The sequence below is a fragment of the Thalassophryne amazonica genome, chromosome 19 (assembly GCF_902500255.1).
Source record: "Thalassophryne amazonica chromosome 19, fThaAma1.1, whole genome shotgun sequence".
NCBI lineage: Eukaryota > Metazoa > Chordata > Actinopteri > Batrachoidiformes > Batrachoididae > Thalassophryne > Thalassophryne amazonica.
This window is the reverse complement of record NC_047121.1, coordinates 41,349,733-41,368,862: the sequence shown is the minus strand read 5'-3', so window position 1 is coordinate 41,368,862 and position 19,130 is coordinate 41,349,733. Positions and strand designations below refer to the sequence as shown.

The 19,130-nt window shown below is 40.7% G+C and overlaps 1 protein-coding gene across 2 annotated transcripts in view; it reads left to right on the top strand.

Annotated features, from left to right (window-relative positions):
- The first annotated feature begins 980 nt into the window (after positions 1-980).
- The window catches only part of gna11b (guanine nucleotide binding protein (G protein), alpha 11b (Gq class)), a 61,272-nt gene continuing 43,122 nt past the window's right edge, over positions 981-19,130 (top strand). The window contains exon 1 of one of the 2 annotated variants that reach the window (XM_034160027.1): positions 981-1,821. In XM_034160027.1, the coding sequence (XP_034015918.1) occupies positions 1,686-1,821 (136 nt within the window). In that variant the 5' untranslated portion in view covers positions 981-1,685. The remainder of the gene's footprint in view (positions 1,822-19,130) is intronic. The other variant, XM_034160026.1, reaches the window with a different exon arrangement.

The window sequence follows — 19,130 nt, the reverse complement described above, 5'->3', positions numbered from 1 at the left end:
TTGACCCCTGTGTAATTCTTCAGTTGACCCCTTCTAGGCCGCCTATTGAAAATTCATGTGGCCACTCGCCATTTTTAAAAGAGTAATGTCTAAGGAGTATGTGTGCCAAATTTGGTGCTTGCATCACCATTTGAAGGATCCCTCAGTAAATATTAACTTATCTGCTGCACTATACAGGCGGGTTATTTTTCTCCATAAATGGATCAGGTTTACAGGCAGGCTGTTTTTCTCCATTAATTGAAACCAGCGCTCAGTCCTTTCTGCACTCAGGGTGAACTCAGTACAGGACAAACCGCATTTTGTGCATGCACAGAGAGCTCATGCATGTGCAGATAGCGAAGACCGCGACAGGGGCAAATGGTTACACACAACTGGTACAGTTATGAAAATGCCTGATTATCATATACACAGAGGGAGTGTTGCTTTACTGTCTGCAAAAAGCACCATTACACCTCTAAATCTCGACAGGGAAAATAATTGTTGGATGTTTTGTTAATGTTTAAAAATTTCATTTATTGCACCTTTAATATGTAATGAGCGTAATGTCTCCATGAAGTGAATGAATACTAGAACAAAGGTCATATGGAAATGTATAACTATGACCACTAGATGTCACTGGTATCACAGAACTAGTGTGATACCGGCGTTACCGTCATAGGTAGAAACGTTTTCTTGTTTCACCACTTGCCTTCTAATATTTTAGTGGGTTTGAGAGAAATAAAATAGTGCGCCTCACGTGTTCGCCTCCTTTATAAATTATTTTGAATCTGGTCTTTCCAGAGGACCCGCCTTGTTCATTGAGTTGGTGTGACTACCAATCAGTGCCCCCACCTCACGCGTGTCTCCGCCCTCTTCAGTAACTCCGCCTCCTCGCTTGGCAGCAGTTTACTGTGCGCACTTCTGTCCAGCTACCGCTACGTTGTAAACGTTGTTTTCTACTGATTATAAACTGCAGAAATCCGCCAGGTCGGTGTGCGTTTTCTCTGCTGCACCGTTGTTGAAAATGTTTTGGGATATACTGGAGCCTCGTCCAGGTATCGGTAGATGGGCTGACAAATGATTCGAAGCGTCTCACTGCTTCAATAGCTGCGGATCGACACACAGGCTAGCAAGGAAGGCAGCTTTCGGAGCCAACATAAGGTAGTGTCGCTTTAGTTAACCGCGGTGTGAATAGTGCAGTATCTTTACTCATTTGCGAGCAAAGACTTGTGTTTTTTGGGGGGGTGTTTTTTGAGGGCGAATTAGCAGAACGTTGATGTTAGCTGGATGTCGTTGTCGCGACGCTGCAGTTTTGAACCACTTTTTGAAGACTGATTTGGACCGCAGTGACAACCCTGGGAGCTAACAGCAATTCCTGAGCTACTTTTTTTTTTTTTTACTCATTTTATTATTTGATTGTAATATTTGCGCTATTCATCCCAGAGAGGTGAGACTCCCTCCTTTGTCCGAATCTCCGGTGATGTGTCGAGAAAGCTTCGGGTGACGTCGCACTCGTTCTCGGCTGGCGGGGCTCAACTTTGACAGCAGCGAAGCCCTGAGCTCCGCTCCTCTGTCGCAGGTTCAGCCCGACATTCCGCCTCATCGCCTGAGATCGAAGCGTGGAGGATTCGGGGGGGAAAAAAACAAACCGCAGTCCAAACTCGTGTGGGGTCCCGTGTGAACCGGGCTGCTAAAAACCAGAGGGGATGACTCTGGAGTCCATGATGGCTTGCTGCCTAAGCGAAGAGGCGAAGGAATCGAAGCGAATCAATGCAGAAATTGACAAGCAGCTCCGCCGAGACAAGCGAGACTCCAGGAGAGAGCTGAAATTACTACTTCTCGGTACGTATCTTGCCAATTCTCTACCTCCATGTTTTCCCTCTGTGTTGTGAAACTGAAAATTAGCCTCCCTCGGCCTTCTTGGCCATGCTAGCAAATATGCTGCTAGTTAAAAGTGCTAATGACTGACAAGATTTGGCGAAACTTCTTTTAAAATTCTTATCCGCACATTACTGCTAACTAGTTGTTCTGTCTCTTTATTTAATTTAAAATATGTATATGACTAGATGTTGAGCAGACAGAAGCCAGTTTGGTATCGGAAGTTATTTTCCAGATGCCACATGCTAGCCAGTTTCTTCTCATTTTCTGTTTTGACTCAAAATATCAAGCTAAATACTCAAACAGATGATGCTTGAGTTCCCTTCATTATGTTGCATAACATTTTGTACAACTGAATGAGGTTCTCAGCCCTATTTTAGTAGTAGCTACAAACTGTCCATTCATTTCTCATTTTTGACAAAGTAAGCAAGCTCTTCTATAATGCGCTGCCCATAGCAACGATGTTGAAGAGTAAAAACAAACCATTTTGTCCAAAGGCAGCTTTGTGGTATTTCTGTAGTTTAAAATGCCCAAAACTCTTTGATCATTGGTTGCACCAACAGTAATGCAAAAAGGAAATATGTTAAAATTTAGTTGATCCAAAACAAAATATCAAAGTCAGAAAGAAGAGGGAAGTAGCTCCAGATGATTGAGGCAGGTGTTACTCTATCTAGCACTAAAATGTAGCAGCCCAAATTGGATCATTACATATGCTCCTTGCATTTCATATTTTGTTGAATCATACGCGTATTTCACTTCTCCTAGTGTAGTGATAATATATATTTTTGCAGTTTTTAATGGGATTAAAAAATATTTCAGTATTAAAAGTAGGGCTTCAGATCACATGACGTGAATTATTCATGTGGATCCCAAAATAATCTTAACAATTCAGGTTTATAAAATTTAAGCCCGATGGCATTTTTTTCCGTTTCATTTTCTTAACTTTCAGTTCGTCGTGGCAGCCAGTGCAGTCAGTGTTGTACTGCAAAACAAAGATGTTCTTTAGAAAGACTGCAGTGCCAGGTTGCATGTAGGTCTTCTGACTGTGTTGACACACTGGAACACAAAGTATTTGATCGGTATGTATTCAATTAAGTTAATCCACGTAAAGGCACATCTAAAATCTTGAATTATGTCTGTACTCTGCTTATGTTTTTCCCTTTGATGGTGGCACTGAGTTGCGGTACACCTGTTTACACATGATTCTGTCAGATCTTGGAAGTTAAGCAGCATCTCGTTTGTACTTAGCTGGGAGACTGCTTAGGAACACTAGGAGCTGCACATGTGTCTCCATGAGGAAGGGCAGCCAGCATAAAACACATGGCAAATCCCAAAGTGAATCTGCTGTTTAGACCCTGATGAAGTTGGGGCAAGCTGAAAGAAGAAGAAGAGAAAAAAAAGACTAAAATTGATTGCAGCACTTGTTAGGATCCATTCATTTTGTAAACCTACTTGCCCCAGTCAAGGGTCACAGGGACTAGAGCCTATCCCAGCAGTCATAGTGCAAGAGGCGGGGTACACGCTGGTCTATCACAGGACCACATATAACCAATTAAACAGATTCGCATCTTTGGTCAATTTAACGTTTTCAATTCAGCTAATCTGCATGTCTTTGGAAATGGGAGGAAGCTGGAGCATCTAGGAGAAATCTATGCAAACTCCACATAGAAAGAACCAGGCAGGAGGTGAACGCAGGACCTTCTTGCTGTGAGGCAACATTGCTTACCACTAAGCCACTGTGCTGACTTGTTAGTATCTAGCTCATGCTTTAAAAAAAAAAAAAAAAAAAATCCTACCTTCCAGATGCTAGTGATTGTGATGGCTTTGCACTCATCTTGGAGTATAGCTGAATAGGTTAGCTATTTATATAGCTAGTATGTGGGCAGATGAGAGCTCCTGTTGAATTAGTTGGCCTGTACTGCATTGATTCATAGTTCTGTGGCCACGCAAAGGACTAATGGCCTGTGTTTATGAACAGGTGTTTACATCAGCATGGCAATAATTGGCATTACAACCTAAAAGCAAGGGTTCGATTTCCCCCCAAAGCCCACCTCTTTTCTGTGTAAAGTTTGCACATTCTCATATTTATATGGGTTTCCTCTCACTGTCAAAACATGCACATTTTGTTTATGCTCATGCAAGCAAGACAGTGTCTGCACACAGACACAAGAACTGGCTGTCCACTGTGGTGATGCACAATATTGGATTTTTGCCTATATTAGATATGTCAATATTTTTCAAGCTCCTTTTGGCCAGTACAGAAATATAAACATTGTTTTTTTTCCCCTTTTCTTTAATTTCAATTAGGGATGGGACCGAATCCACTCCCGGGGTGTTCTGGACTGAGGCATGTCTCAATGAGACGTGGAATAATGAGACACACCATTTGGGAGGTCCCTTCCACAGTTTGCGGCCAGCTAGCAGGCTAGCATTAAGGAGTACAGTCACTGACATGTCCGCTCAAACACTGCAAAGCAAGACAGCAATGTGCAATGTTCGCAAAGCTGTTGTGTCAAGTGGCAGAAGCTCTGTTGCAACCTACAATACAACGTACTTAATCACGTATTTGTAAAAGTACCACATTAAAGAGCATGAAGATTTTTTTAACCGAGAACAGAAAGACAAAATGAGCCGGGAGGAAGGGCGTGACGATTTACCCAGACTGACTCCAAATACGAGTAAATTAAGTACTTTTATTTATTTTTTGGTTGTTGTGGTATTTTGGAAATGTGCTCAGTCTTTAAAACTGTATATGTACTCGGGGCAGGTGTGCCGTCTGGTTTTAAAGAAATGAAACTTCAGCCACTGATCCAACAATGGCATCACTTATATGTGTACATAAACATGTATACCATTAATCAGATTTATTTCATTCTTTTACATTTGCATGTGTTTCAGCATTCTAACGAGCTAATTTCTTGGAGAAAGGGAGGCAGTCAGAGTGCTGTCTTTTCTCTATAAAGTCTATACTTTTTCTTCACAAGCTACTCTTTTCTCCACTTCCAAAGAAATCCAACTTATGGACTGAAATCATGTAAACCAGGGTTTTCTGATTATCTGATTACTCAAGTGCGTGTAAATGCGAGAGATCAGATTATTGCAGTTATGTGATTACTAACAGTTATCTGATTATGAATACGAGGTCTATTAGAAAAGTATCCGACCTTATTATTTAAAAAAAAAAAACCATATGGATTTGAATCACGTGTGATTACATCAGCCAAGCTTGAACCCTTGTGGGCATGCGAGAGTTTTTTCACGCCTGTCGGTGACGTCATTCGCCTGTGAACACGCCTTGTGGAAGGAATGGTCCAGCCTCCGGATTTTCATTGTCTGAGAAGTTGCTGGGAGACTGGCGCTGTGCTTCATCAAAATTTTTTCAAAAACTGTGAGGCACATCCGAGTGGACACCATTTGAGAAATTCAGCTGGTTTTCGGTGAAAATTTTAACGGCTGAGAGATTTTGGATTGTTTCTATCGCTGTAAGGACTTCCCACAGAGCGGGACATCGCGCAGCTCTCCGAGGTGACGTCGTCATCCTGTTTCAAGCTGAAAACCTCCAAATTTAAGCCTCTGTTGACCCAGGATGTCGTGAGAACAGAACTTTCAGAAGAGGTCGGAATCAACAGTTTATCCGGACATTCCACTGTTAAAGGAGATTTTTTTTTTTTTAATGAAAGATGTGCGGACGGATTGGTGCATCAGCTCGCAGCCGGCGCGGCGCGCCAGCCACAGGAAAAACACCTTAAGGACAAGTTGGAACATGCCCTGCTGTTAAACAATTTCTCAGATACTCAACTGAAAGCCACCAAAAGCCGCCTGGATTTTAGAAATGGTTATCAACACGGAGGTGTTTTTGCTGTGGCAGGCGCGACATGCCAGTCCGTCTGCACGTCTTTCGTCTTTCAGTACGAAGAGAATTTGCCACCCGAGGCACGGAATCAATACAGAAAGAAGCTGGAGTTGGCAGGAATCCGAAAATACCCATATAAGATTATTGCAGACAACTGGTTAGACAATCCTAAACAATGGCCAGAGATGGATTACAAAGGTGTCTATACATGCTTCATCAGGAGTCCTCCCGAGTATTCTTTTACTTATATATATTAATAATTGTATCAGTTAAGCCCTGGTCACACGGCACTAACAATGGACTCCGAAGCCAAAACAAGAAATATGGACTTGGGTTGACTTTCGGAGACATCGTTTAACAGTCATCCAACTTCATTTCTGTAGCTGGCGCTTTATCAGAATTTTCAAACGGTTGAAAAACGTGAACGGATCCCGACGACAACCTCAAATTCATAAATATTAACACAAAAAGTACTTACTAGATGAAATGTGCAGAACACAGATAGCAGGACCAGACTTGGGATTCCATTGTTTCTTTTTGTTGATACTCCCATCGGTGTTTACAGGGGCCTTGTTGATTACCGCGAGCAATTTCTCATGCCTGCATTTCTCAGATGGTATAATATAGAACGGTTGTTCGGGATAGCAACCCGGAAATATCTCATATACAACCCGGAAAACAACAACTTTTAGGCATTTTCATGCTGCTTTCAATGTTACCGAAGTCGCTCAAATTCCCCCAAACTAAGATGGCGGCTTGCTTCCGGCTAGGAGAATTGTGTTGACGGTGAAAAAGATAATGATAAAAGCTGATGTTGTTTAAAGACACATTGATTAAATTCATCATAAATTGCTGCTTTAAGTCACTCAGGTTGTCGTTCATGGTTTGTAATGAAACTTAATAAAACTTCTGCTCAGATCATTGTGTTAGAAACTCTATATCAGCCACATCTCCAATAATGCATTTCCTCCACGAATCACAACAGAGTTTGCTGGCCATGTCTTGAAATGATGTCTGGCCTGCTCTTAAATGTAGAGTCCCACATGCTGTAGTCTGACCCACAGTGGTCTGAACGTCTAACTTATCTGACGTTTTTGTCAGCGCAAATTTTCATATCTGCAAATAGGCCTGTTATGATCATTACGATATCGTCTGATCGTTCAATATACAGAGGTGAACATGATCATTTTCCTGCCTTCTGTATAGCGACCTTTACAAGTTTGTTTCTATAAGTCACTAACAATTTCAACAAGTTGTGCTGCTCCTGTATGTCTTTCTGCAGAAGGTGGGGTCAGCCCTGCTCTTTGCCAGACAGTTGAAGCCTATCTTGAACTGGGTGCACAGTGTGACCTTTAACACAAAAGATAAGAGAAAATAAAAGCACTACAGGGAAAGCAGGTACCCATTTTTAGGACAATGAGAATTATGTGGGTTGGATCCTGAGTTTCAGATCATGTGCTCTCATTTTTCCTCCACCAACAGCAGCCCTGGTTATTTGACATGTCGCCTTTCAGTTCCCTGCTGAATACCTCAGTTCAAAGAAATAGGCCACACTAAAGCTGTATGCTGATGGAATTTATTCTGTGATACATTTTAACTGAAAGAATGTAATGGGGATTAACAAAACAAGTTGATTCTGCATGGGTGTAAAATTTTGCAGCTTGTTTTGGTGTAACTAAAAAAGTTATTGTTTTCAGCTATAGCCTTGTTTTGCTTACCAGATGAGCAACAATATTTTGGTTGAACAGTGATCTCGGGTTCAGGTGATCAGTTACACTTCACTCTGTGTTATCACATCAATATTTGGTTTGCCCTCTAAGTATTTTTCTGTATATAACAGACATTGAGGCAGACATCAAGAGAAAAGAAATGGAAAGTGAATACGATTGCCAGAAAGCATTTTTGTCAACCAGGTTTCACGCATGTATTGCAATCACAAACCTATCCAGATTTTACTTGAATTAACTGTGCGAACATAAATGTCTTAATCAATTGGACTGCATGTGAATCAGATTTTAAGTTTCCTACTCTGTAGTACAAAGTGTGCAATGTCAGATTGAGCCCATTACTGCAGTTTGTCTGGAGCTTTCATAAGTGAGCAAGTGGGTGTGTTAATGTTTCTGTTATGTGATTGGTGTGAGACTGGAAGCAGAACACCAACATCTGTGGGTGAAGAAAGGCAATTGAAATGAACTAGAGAATGAGGGTTGGGAACATCTGTCAGCAAGAAGCAATACTGAACTTGTCATTCAAAGTCAAAGAATGGCAAGAGCAGTTTTTGCAACATACCTTTTTTGCTTTATGTCTTGTCTCCTGCATACTCAACTTAGGTGCCGCGATCTGCCAAAACAAATCAGAGTATTTCCTTTGGGTGAGAACATGCTTGATGTAGACAGCCTCCTTTTTTGTGTCATTTGTGCAAAAGGTTAACTTCGTACAGTATTAGAGCCCTACCGATATGGATTTTTTTGTTGTTTTTTGTAGTGCAGCAGATAACAGAATATTTAGAGAGGAATCTTCCAAATGGTGAAGCAAGCACCAAATTTGGCAGAAATACTTCTTAGATATTACTCTTTTGAAAAAACTGACTGGCCACTTGAATTTTCAATTGGGTACCGCAAGCGCTAAAGGGGTAAAATAAGACGTTATTTCTTTACTTCGGGGGGGGGAACTACGACATTTTCAATGGGTTTTTGGGTAGATTACATGCAGACAAAGTGAAAATGCAAAGAAAGTGACAGTGCGGTGGGAAAGTGGACATGTGTTGGGGTTTGTTTATGACCCAAAGCACAAATGTGTCAAGGCCGTTTTGCAGGCAAGAAAACGGAGCTACTCTGGTTAGTTGTGTAGGCTAACACTTACCGACATGACATCTCCCATCTGCCTCGCCTTTTCTTCTCCACTGGAAACTGAACAAAAAAAAAAAATACTTTACGCGTCTACTTTAATGATTGCAGTCAAAAACAAAACAGTGCACCATTTATCTGTGTGAAGTTATGCTGTGTATACGAGGTCTGTTAGAAAAGTATCCGACCTTTTTTATTTTTTCAAAAACCATATGGATTTGAATCACGTTGAACCTTTGTGCGCATGCGTACGTTTTTTTTCCATGCCTGTCGGTTGCGTCATTCGCCTGTGAGCAGTGGTCCACCCCTCTCGTCGGATTTTTATTGCGAATAAAATGTCAGAATGATTTGGAGCTTTGCTGCATCAAATTTTTCCAGAAACTCTGAGAGACCTCCAGCTGGACACCATTCGGAAAATTCAGATGGCTTTCAGGGACGATTTTATGGGGATTACACAGATTAAGGAGTGCTCCAGCCTGTTTAAAGACCGCCCACAGCGTCTGAGAGCGGCGCACTCCGAGCGCCGATCGACAGGCTGAAACAACCAGATCATTTCCAATGTGAAGGCTTTGTTGATCCGGGACGTTGTCTGACTTACACAACAATGGCAGAAGGCGTGGACATCAGTACTTTTTCGGCAGATTCCACTGTTACAGGAGTTTTTTTTTTTCATGGAAAGAGGAGCGGAGGGATGCGCCACTGTGCCGCTCATAGCGCGGCACAAAACCACCTCTGTGTTGGTCTCACAGGACGGCTTTCAGACGGCTTCCGGTTGCTTTTCAGTCGTGACTATCCGAGAAATTGTGCATGAACTGGACATGCCCCAACATGTCCTGTGAGGCTTCATCACGGCGTTGCTTTGCGCCATGCGGCTCCACTGCGACGCGCGAATTCCTCCGCACATCTGTCTCAATGTGCCGAAAAAGTGCTGATGTCCACGTCTTCCGCAATTCCTGTGCTAGTCAGACGACGTCCCGGATCAACAGAGCGTCCAGTTTGGAAATGAACGGCACATTCCACTGTTACAGGAGTTTTTGTCATGGAAAGAGGAGCGGAGGAATGCGCCACCGTGCCGCGGTACAAAACCACCTCTGTGTTGGTCTGCATGGCGCAAAGCAACGCCGTGATGAAGCCTCACAGGACATGTTAGGGCATGTCCAGCTCATGCACAATTTCTCGGATAGTCACACGACTGAAAAGCCATCTGAAAGCCGTCCTGTGAGACCAACATGGAGGTGGTTTTGTGCCGCGCCATGAGCGGCACGGTGGCGCATCCCTCCGCTCCTCTTTCCATGAAAAAAACTCCTGTAACAGTGGAATGTGCTGAAAAAGTACTGATGTCCACGTCTTCTGCCATTGTTGTGTAAGTCAGACGACGTCCCGGATCAACAAAGCCTTCACGTCCCTGAAAGCCATCTGAATTTTCTGAATGGTTACCACCTGGAGGTCTCTCACAGTTTCTGGAAAAATTTGATGCAGCAAAGCTCCAAATCGTTCAGACATTTTATTCGCAATAAATATCCGATGAGAGGGGTGGACCACTGCTCACACAAAGCCTGCTCACAGGCGAATGACGCAACCGACAGGCGTGAAAAAACTCCAGCATGCTCACGAAGGTTCAAGCTTGGCTGATGCAATCACACGTCATTCAAATCCATATGGTTTTTGAAAAAAATAAAAAGGTCGGATGCTTTTCTAACAGACCTCGTATATTGCACAATGGAGAGCAGGTCCCCATAAGTGGTCAGATCCTGCGATATCACGCAGAGTTCAAATGTGAGAACTATACCACATTATTTATCTGATCATAAAGATTCCAAAAAGGTATAGTTAGGACTATCTATGACTGAATTCTATGAAGTTCTGGAGCAAAGGCCGAAAGAAGAGGGAAAAGGGTCAATTTCAGTTTGTAATGGGGTCAAAAGTTAAAGTTGCTCCAGTTTTGATAAAAAGTTATGCAAATTATTGGTTGAGTTAATAGGGTTTTAAAATAGAATAGTTTGCACCATGTATCATGCTTAGTTGTCACGTTATAGGGTAACATATGTCATAGAATCCAATGGACATAGACATTGTTTGGCCTTTACTTTGGAGACCAAGCACTCAACACAATCAAAACTATTTTTCATATTAATCCTATTAGCTCAATCAATGATTTGCACCACTTTTTTAACCACAATTGAAGCAGCTTTAACTTTTGACCCCTGTGCAAACTGAAATTGACCTTAGTTACCATTCTTGTTGTTTTTACCCCATAACTACCTAACATTCAGTCATGGATAGTTGAAATTATACATTTTTGGAATCTGATTAAATGAATACTCTGTAGTTTTGAATATGACTGGATCAGTTTTAAATTTTCACTCCTGTGTAATTCTTTAATTGTCCCCTACGTGGTCACCTATTAAAGATTCAAATGGCTGGTTGGTTGGTTGGTTGTTTTGTTTTTTTTTCTCAAGAGTAATGTCTAAGGAATGTGTGCCAATTTTGGTGCTTGTTTACTGAAATGAACGATTGTTAGTTATCTGCTCCACTGTGTGTGTGTGTGTGTGTGGGGGGGACTGATACAGATATCTGCTGATATACACATTTTAAAAATGAAATGACAGTGATTCCTAACATTTCATTATGATACCCTTATGCAGAGAAATGTAGTTGTGGATTAATATTCTTCTAACCAGTATAACTTCATTATAAAGACAATCTATCAATGAAGCAAGCTGTGTCTGTGTGTATGTGACTCGCATAGCTCTCTACCTGTTTATCAGATCCGCCTCAGCTTTCAGATATGGCTTGTGCATGGCACGATGATGTGCATCATTTTATTATGAAAATATTGGGGATTAATTTTCAAAACCTTTATTTTGAAGTCATCATTATTGGCAGAAGACAGAACGTTGTTGCATGCCAGCTTCAACAGAGATCGTTGACAAAGATGAGTCACTCTCTGCCTTAAATGGATTCCTATCTCTAACTTGTTCACGGGGGAGAGAAGGAACAAATTAAAGAAATAAATAATACACAAACAGTCTGAGAGAGATGCGAGGCACAGTGACCAGTGGTCAATGGGGTCCCAGCCATGCTTGACAGCATTGTAAACACTGCTGTTGGGCCACCTACTACTGGACATATGACACCATTTCCAACAGACTTTTATTCTGTAAGATTTCATATCAGCAAATACACCAATAGAATATGTTGATGCAGGGCTCATCAGCCAACATTATCGGCCCACTGTTATATTGGTCAGGCTCTAGACGATATCAATTTCCCCTAATCGTTGTCCAGAGTTCTTGTGAGAAGATGGCTTAAGTAGGGCTGCAGCTGTCGAATATTTTTGTAATCAAGTATTCTATCGATTATTTTATCGAGTAAAAAGTAGGGGAGGTGATGGTCTAGTGGTTAAGGTGTTGGGCTTGAGTCCAGAAGATCATGGGTTCAAATCCCTGCCTCACTGGAAAATCACTGAGGGCCCTTGGGCAAGGCCTTTAATCCCCTATTGCTCCCGGTGTGTAGTGAGCTGCCTTGTATGGCAGCACCCTGACATTGGAGTGAATGTGAGGCATAATTGTAAAGCACTTTGAGCGTCTGATGCAGATGGAAAAGCGCTATAAATGCAGTCCATTTACCATTTTAATCGAGTAATCAGATAAAAAAAGTACTTTTGTATTTTTAAACTATCAGTAGTGGCAGGGCTCTCCCTGAGTAATGACACAATGTCGCTGTGCCATCATGCAGATTTTTAAGTTTAGGATGTTCCCTCTCTCTCTGTTTTCCCAGGTAATTATTTATTTTTTCACATTAAGTTTTTTGCGCTTTGTGAAATCTTCAGTCTGCGGACAGGACATTCTTTTTTTGTTTTTCTTATTGCACATTTTATTTGCACTTTTTATTGCTGAGATTTATTCAGTGTTAAGTGTATATTTATGCATGCTGTACAGAGCAGCTCAAACCGAAGTCAAATTCCTTGTTTTTTGTGGATACTTGGCAAATAACAAAGCCTTTGAAAAAACAGCTTTGGAGTGCAACATTTCCACAACAGCTGCACTGATAAATTAATTCTACAGCCTGTTGATTAAAAGCTCTTATCAAATCTGAAAAAAAGCTGTTTTTTTTTTTTGTTTTTTTTGAATAGTTAAACATGGTTAATTTAAAGTGCACTTCCTTTCGCATAATCTGCAGAGGTGGAGAGCAGCCAGTGCTGCAAACCACGTAAAAAAAAAAAAAAAAAAAAAAAAAAAAATATATATACACACACACACTGCTTCACTTTAAACACATAAGTCCATTTCAGACGATCAGCACAGACCCTTTCTCTTAAAAGGCTTTATTTTACTCGGCATGTGCCTTTGTAAACTTGTAGCATCGCCTGCTACATTGATTAGCGCTTACATTAGTTATGGGCATGCTCTACTGTGGGCTTCTCGTTTTTTTTTTTTTTTGTGGGAGCGTTACAGTGCCACCTACAGGCCCGGCATATGTACTACAGCTTTAAACGAAGCTTCGAGGCAAATTCTTTGCCTCGAACATTTTTTGTAATCGAATTATTTGAATTACTCGATTAATCGTTTCAGCTCTAGGCTTAAGTATTCTGTGAGTCTGTCAGTAATGTCTGGATAAGGATGTGTAAAGCAGGATTAGTCCAGGTTGTAATAGGCTTGATTAAACACATCTGCTCAGCCTTTGAGATGTCACTGATTCCTTTATCCACCAGTGTCATTCTTTGTTCTGCAGCCCTCATTGAGCTGCCTGCCTCACCACATCACACAAGTGGAAGAAAGGATAGTTCGTTTCTGAACGCTTTAAAACACAACATTCCAGCAAAGGAATTTTAAAGCACAGGGAAAATAACTTTGGGGCATCTATGAGATGGCTGTCCATCTCTGGTTTTATTGGGAGGTGGTGTTCTATTGTAAGTCATATCTTGCCCAACAGTCCTTTGCGAATAATAACTAGCTGTAAAATTAACCAAGAATATAGACAGATAGATAGATGCGTGGCTGTTAGTGTCATGAAGTGCAGGTTTCTATTTAAGGGTTTAACTCACTATGCTGTGATACTAGAAGATGTCTGGATTTGTTGTAGATGACTGATTACTGCTTGTAGCATAGCCAAGCCAATATGTCTCACTAGTTCAGGTCCATTTTGTTTCAGTGTCCTCTTGGCCATTCTTGCAGTGCTGCACTGTGTGAATGGGTTGTACAAAATGATTGCAGTTTCCCATAACAGTTTTGCTGCCTTGAATTATTATGACATTGATTATCAGGGCAGCCTTTGCGAAGAAAAGCTGTACTTGCTCCAAGCTTTAAAATCTGGTCTGTAGTTTAAAAATCAAAACGACAAACCCCGGCTACATTTGCAGCAGTGCGTGCAGTCTGGCTGCCTGTCACTGAGGGCTATATCAGGCTATACAGACAGCTTCCTGCTCCACAGACCAGTGGTTTGCCTCTACTTGGTCAAAACACAGTGGACTGGAGATGTGGCCTCTGCTGCATTGGGTAAAAGAATCACTGGAGTGAATGACAGTCAGTCAAGTGAGATGAAAGCACAAATGCTTCAGGGTTTCCCAAAGTGCTGAGCAGGGTAAACTTGTGAATCTCTCGGTGGACTAGTTGGTTTTTATACTTCGGCAAAATATGGCTTTCACTTGAAATGTTGACCTAGGCCCAATCCTTTCCCTGTTCCCTACCACTTCACCCTTTCCCTTCATTTTGCACATTGGGATTGGTCCTGAATGGTATTCACCAGAGCGTTAAAGCATTCTTTCTCCAAACTGAAATGCAGTCAACAAGAGTTAACAGGAAAGTTTTATGCACTGGTGACAGCTCAGTACTCTGTATCAATTGACACATTGAGGGAAGGTATTGAAAAGTTGGATCAGTACATCCATAATTTAATTAGACTGTCAAGCAATTGGGCAGCACAGTCTCACTGAAGGGTTAAAATATGAAGCAATAATCCTACATCTGGGTTCAGCCCTCTGTTTTTGGGCAAATTACACAGCAAACAAAGTGATGATGCAGTGGAAAGTGGACATATGTTGCGTTTTTTTATGACCTGGAGCTCAAACATGTCGAGGCGGTTTTGCAGGTGAGAGAACACAGCTACTCTGGTTAGCTGGCTAATACTTACCGACACAACCTCTCCAATTTCCTCATCTTCTGTTCCCCACTAGGAACCAAAAAAAACTTCCACTTCTCGCGACTGCTTCAGTGATTGCAGCCGATAACAAAACGACGCCTCATTTATCTATGTGAAGTGATACTGTTAGTATTGTGCAACGGGAGGCTGTCCCCAGAAGTGGTCAAATCCTGCGATATCACACAGAGTTCAAACTAGACTGCGCTGCCCTATTAAACATTTGTAAAGCATTTTGTTTATTATAGCAAGATGAAAATGGATCAATTTTGAAAATGGGATTTGGCCAGGGTTAGTTGGGCCAAAACAATGTTGGGTTTTTTTTTAACATGCAATTACCAGGTATGGTAAAAATGTAAAGTTATTTGCCAGGTGATTATTGCTTTTCTTCATCTTTTCTTAGCTGTGTGTGTGCATGTTTTTTTTTTTTTGTTTTTTTTCTTCTTCTTTTTCTCATTAGATTCAGACATTTCCTTCAGGAACCTTTTGGTTGAACCAGGAAGATAATCAGGGGTTAGGCTGAGATGTTTATTGCTGACCTTCCTCTCCTGCCAATCAGTCTTATTTTGATCATATATGGCAATGGGGATTTTCTAGCTCAACTCCTTGGTGTTTTGTCTGTGTGAATGTGATCGTGTGGGGAGGATCGACCACTTCCAGCGTCTTCTTTAACATGGTTTGATCTGATCCTTGTAAATGTGGTCATCGTTGTGTGGTGTTTGGATGCCTGTATTTAAAAGGTACTTTTGTGTAATGTAGACCAGAATTATTTGCTTTAAAATTGTATGTTCTGCCCGCTTAATTGGCACATCCATAATTCTGGTGCCACATCTCAGTGCAAGTCATACAGGGAGAGACAATAGTGAAGCAGCCTCCATCAAAAATAGATTTGATGTGTGTTTCAAAGGACACTTATCAATGTTTTTTTTTTTAACCGTATTTATCACTACCTTAGATTTTTATTCTGTTTTTATATATTTGTGCAGTGCATCGATATTTTGTTGTGTGACAGCATCTGTGATTTTTTTTTTTTTTTTTTTTAAGTGAACGAAGCCTATTTTTTTTTTAATTTTTTTTTTTTTTACATAACATGCCAACATACTGAGGGTGAACTAGCAAACATTGAATGTAGTAGTTGCCATCAGATTTGTCACGCTTCTGAAATGAGCTGAAAACTGATCAGAGTGAGACATCTCTAATTAAACCCATTGTCATCCATCCCTCTGCCTTGTTTGAACCAAATACTGATCTTTATATTGGATTGGGACATCCTTCATATTATTTTTTGTGACTTGGTAATACTGTGTACTGCGACCATTAATGCATAAATTAAGATGTTAGTGTTGCAGTGAACACTCTTGTTTTGTCAAACATTTCCACAGTAATCAATTTGTTAAATTCTTTTCCATACCTATAGTCCAGGGGAGATTAAAGGGGTCATTATGCACAATTTCAGGAAACTAATATAGATTAGTGTTTGAACAAACTGTTACCAACTCTTTTTTTTGTCCAGAAAAACCTGTGCGCACTAAGGTGATGCATATTGGGGGAAAATGGGCATTTTGAGGAGTTCAAAAAGTAACCTGATTTTACACCTGTTGCATTTAGTGGAAATGAGTTGCTGTTTGCAAGGTCTTGTGTTGTTTGAGAGTGAGAATCTCATCATTTGTCTTCCAGACCATGTGGCTTTGTTGCGCAGACCAACAGATTGAACGTCACACACTGAGCAAAAAGAGTCCAGATAAGGCAGGGGTAGAGAAATCCACTGGTCTGAGGTCACGGACCAGTTCATTTTGGTCCATGTCTAGTAGATATTTTCCCTGGCTTGACTGATATCTAGTTAAAATTCTCATCTTTCTTGTGATTAAGTGTTCACAAGTCCGATGACTTATTTATTCTTATTTTTTTACTTGCTTGTTAAATAGCTGAGCCATTTTGAGACTACAACAGCGTTTCGGGTAGGGAGTCATCCAGCCTTGATTTGGGCAGTCAGTTTTTGAAAAACACGTTCGAAAAAGCTGTGGATGACTTTCTGAAAGCTGTCAAAATGCAGAGTTTTTCAAACGAGGTGTGTGTGTGTAGCTGCTCTGCTCGCTCACACAGGCAGGGAGAGTGCAAGGCGGGGGGGGGGGGGGGGCACGCACGATACAGTGTCTCTGCACAGGTTCTCACATTCAGCAGGTGAGAACTCTGAACTTTAATAAGCTTTTTTTTTTTTTAAGTATTTATTTGAGATCGTGAGCTAATGTAGTTGTTTTATGTTCAAGCACAAAATGTGACTGAGGAGAAAATAAACAGGATGAATTCCACCATCACACTAAAATGTACCCCAGTCACAATAAAAATACAAGCTGCTAATTTATTTTTCAGTTATTAGGCTGCAGCTATAGGTTTTATTTATTTCAAAGTAAGTTACCTCTTTAAAAAAAAAAAAAAAAAAAAAAAAAAAAAGCAAAACATGGGGAGTCAAATCAGCCTGCTTTGTTCTGTTCAGTTTGTCCTGCACATCTGTGTGTTTTTTTTCCTTCTTTATACATTCATTCTACAGAGTCTTAAAAAGCAATAAAATGTTAACACTTTTCCTTTATAGCAGTTCTGTAATTTCAAAAATGCAACAGAAAACGACCACAAATCAGAAAAAGTTCAGACTTTATGTAAAATGAAGAAAAATAAATAAAAATGCTGCACTATTCCCAGTTTCTCCAGTCACAACCACAGAAGGCAAAAGTTCACTTGTCTTGGTGGCTTCCCTCACTTGTCGTCTTCCAGCATGGACATTTAGTTTTTGAGAACTGCCTACATGACACATTTACCATAATGTACCACACTGTTTGTATTTTTGTTTGATTGATGTAAATGAAGTATAAGAAATATTCAGTGACTTGGAAATGTTCATGTTTTCATCCTCTGACATTTCTCAAGAAAACTGGCTGTAAAAATGATTAAATAATTCTTTCATTTAGAATAAACTGCCCTAGCCCAACCTTTTTTTTCCTTGGGAAATGCTGCAGGCCTTAAATGTAGGAATGGATATATATTAGCAAATAAAATAAAGCTGACCACACAAAACATGAAATATGTTGGTTTCATACAGTCTGCAGTAAATAAGTCAAAGTAAATGTCAGGATCATTATGGGGGTTCATACTAGTCTGAGAAGCAATAGGTATAATTGTTGCCCCCAAAAAATCAGAGATATTATAGAGCAGTGGTCACCAACCCGTCAATTGCGATCGACAGGTAGATCTATAAGCCTTTCCTAGTGGATCTCTTAAGTCTCAACCAATTTGGTTGAAGCTGCCGCAGCATATATTGATCTATGAACATAGTTTTCATTCACTGAATGGGAACGCGGTCCCTGCTGTAGTTCCAGGATCAACCACCGTATGGGTTGCAATGACCGAGTGGCGCTGTATGTGTTCAAGTCCAAAAAAGAGTGAAGAAGAATAAGTTAAAGCAAAACAAAAAAAAAAAGGCAATGGCAGATACCTCGTGAAAAAGTCAAAGACCTGCCATTTTCATCCAGAATGGGAGGAGGAATTTATTTTTACCATGGTGAAGGACAAGTGTGTTTGCATGTTATGCCACCAACCACGGGCGCTTTCTAAACGAGGGAACTTGCAGCGGCACCACGAAACCAATCACCCGAAGTTTAAAGACAGCTACCCGCCAAAGAGCTCTGTTTGTCTAAAAAACGGCGAACTGAAAACAGCATTGAAAGCCCAGCAGTTGTTTTTCACCAAACCTTCAACTCGGCACAAGGCTGCCACAGAAGCTTTGTTTCGTGTGAGTCATATCTTGGCTAAACACAAAAAGCCGTTTACAGACGGTGATTTGTTTAAAGAAGCCATGCTCGCTACTGCAGAAACTATATTTAATGACTTCAAAAACCAAAACTTCAAGAAACAAATTATGTTTCAGAATGCTCAAAAGACCAAATTAACTCATTGCTTCAGAAAACATTCGGTTTTCACAAATTGTGAAGCATTTGGTCTTTCGTGCATTCTAAAACTGAATTTATTTCTTGAAGCAAATGTGTCATTTATAGTAGTATAAAATATAAACCTTGTTAAATCTTTATAAAATAGTAAGTCCCTTTGGCTGCTCCCTTGTTTGCACTCGGGGTCGCCACAGCAAATCCAAGGTGGATATGCATGTTGAATTGGCACAGGTTTTACGCCAGTTGCCCTTCCTGACGCATCTCCACATTACATGGAGAAATGTGGCAGGGGTGGGATTTGAACCCAGAACCTTCTGAACTGAAACCAAGCTCATTAACCACTTGGCCACCACCCCTTAAATCTTTATAAAATATTACACAAAAATATACCAGAAACAAAACAGTTCTCAATTCATTGAATTTCTGAACTGTATTCAAGTAATATTCTCAAATACTGTTAAAATAAAGAATTTTTCTTTTGGAAGTATTGTTGTTCTT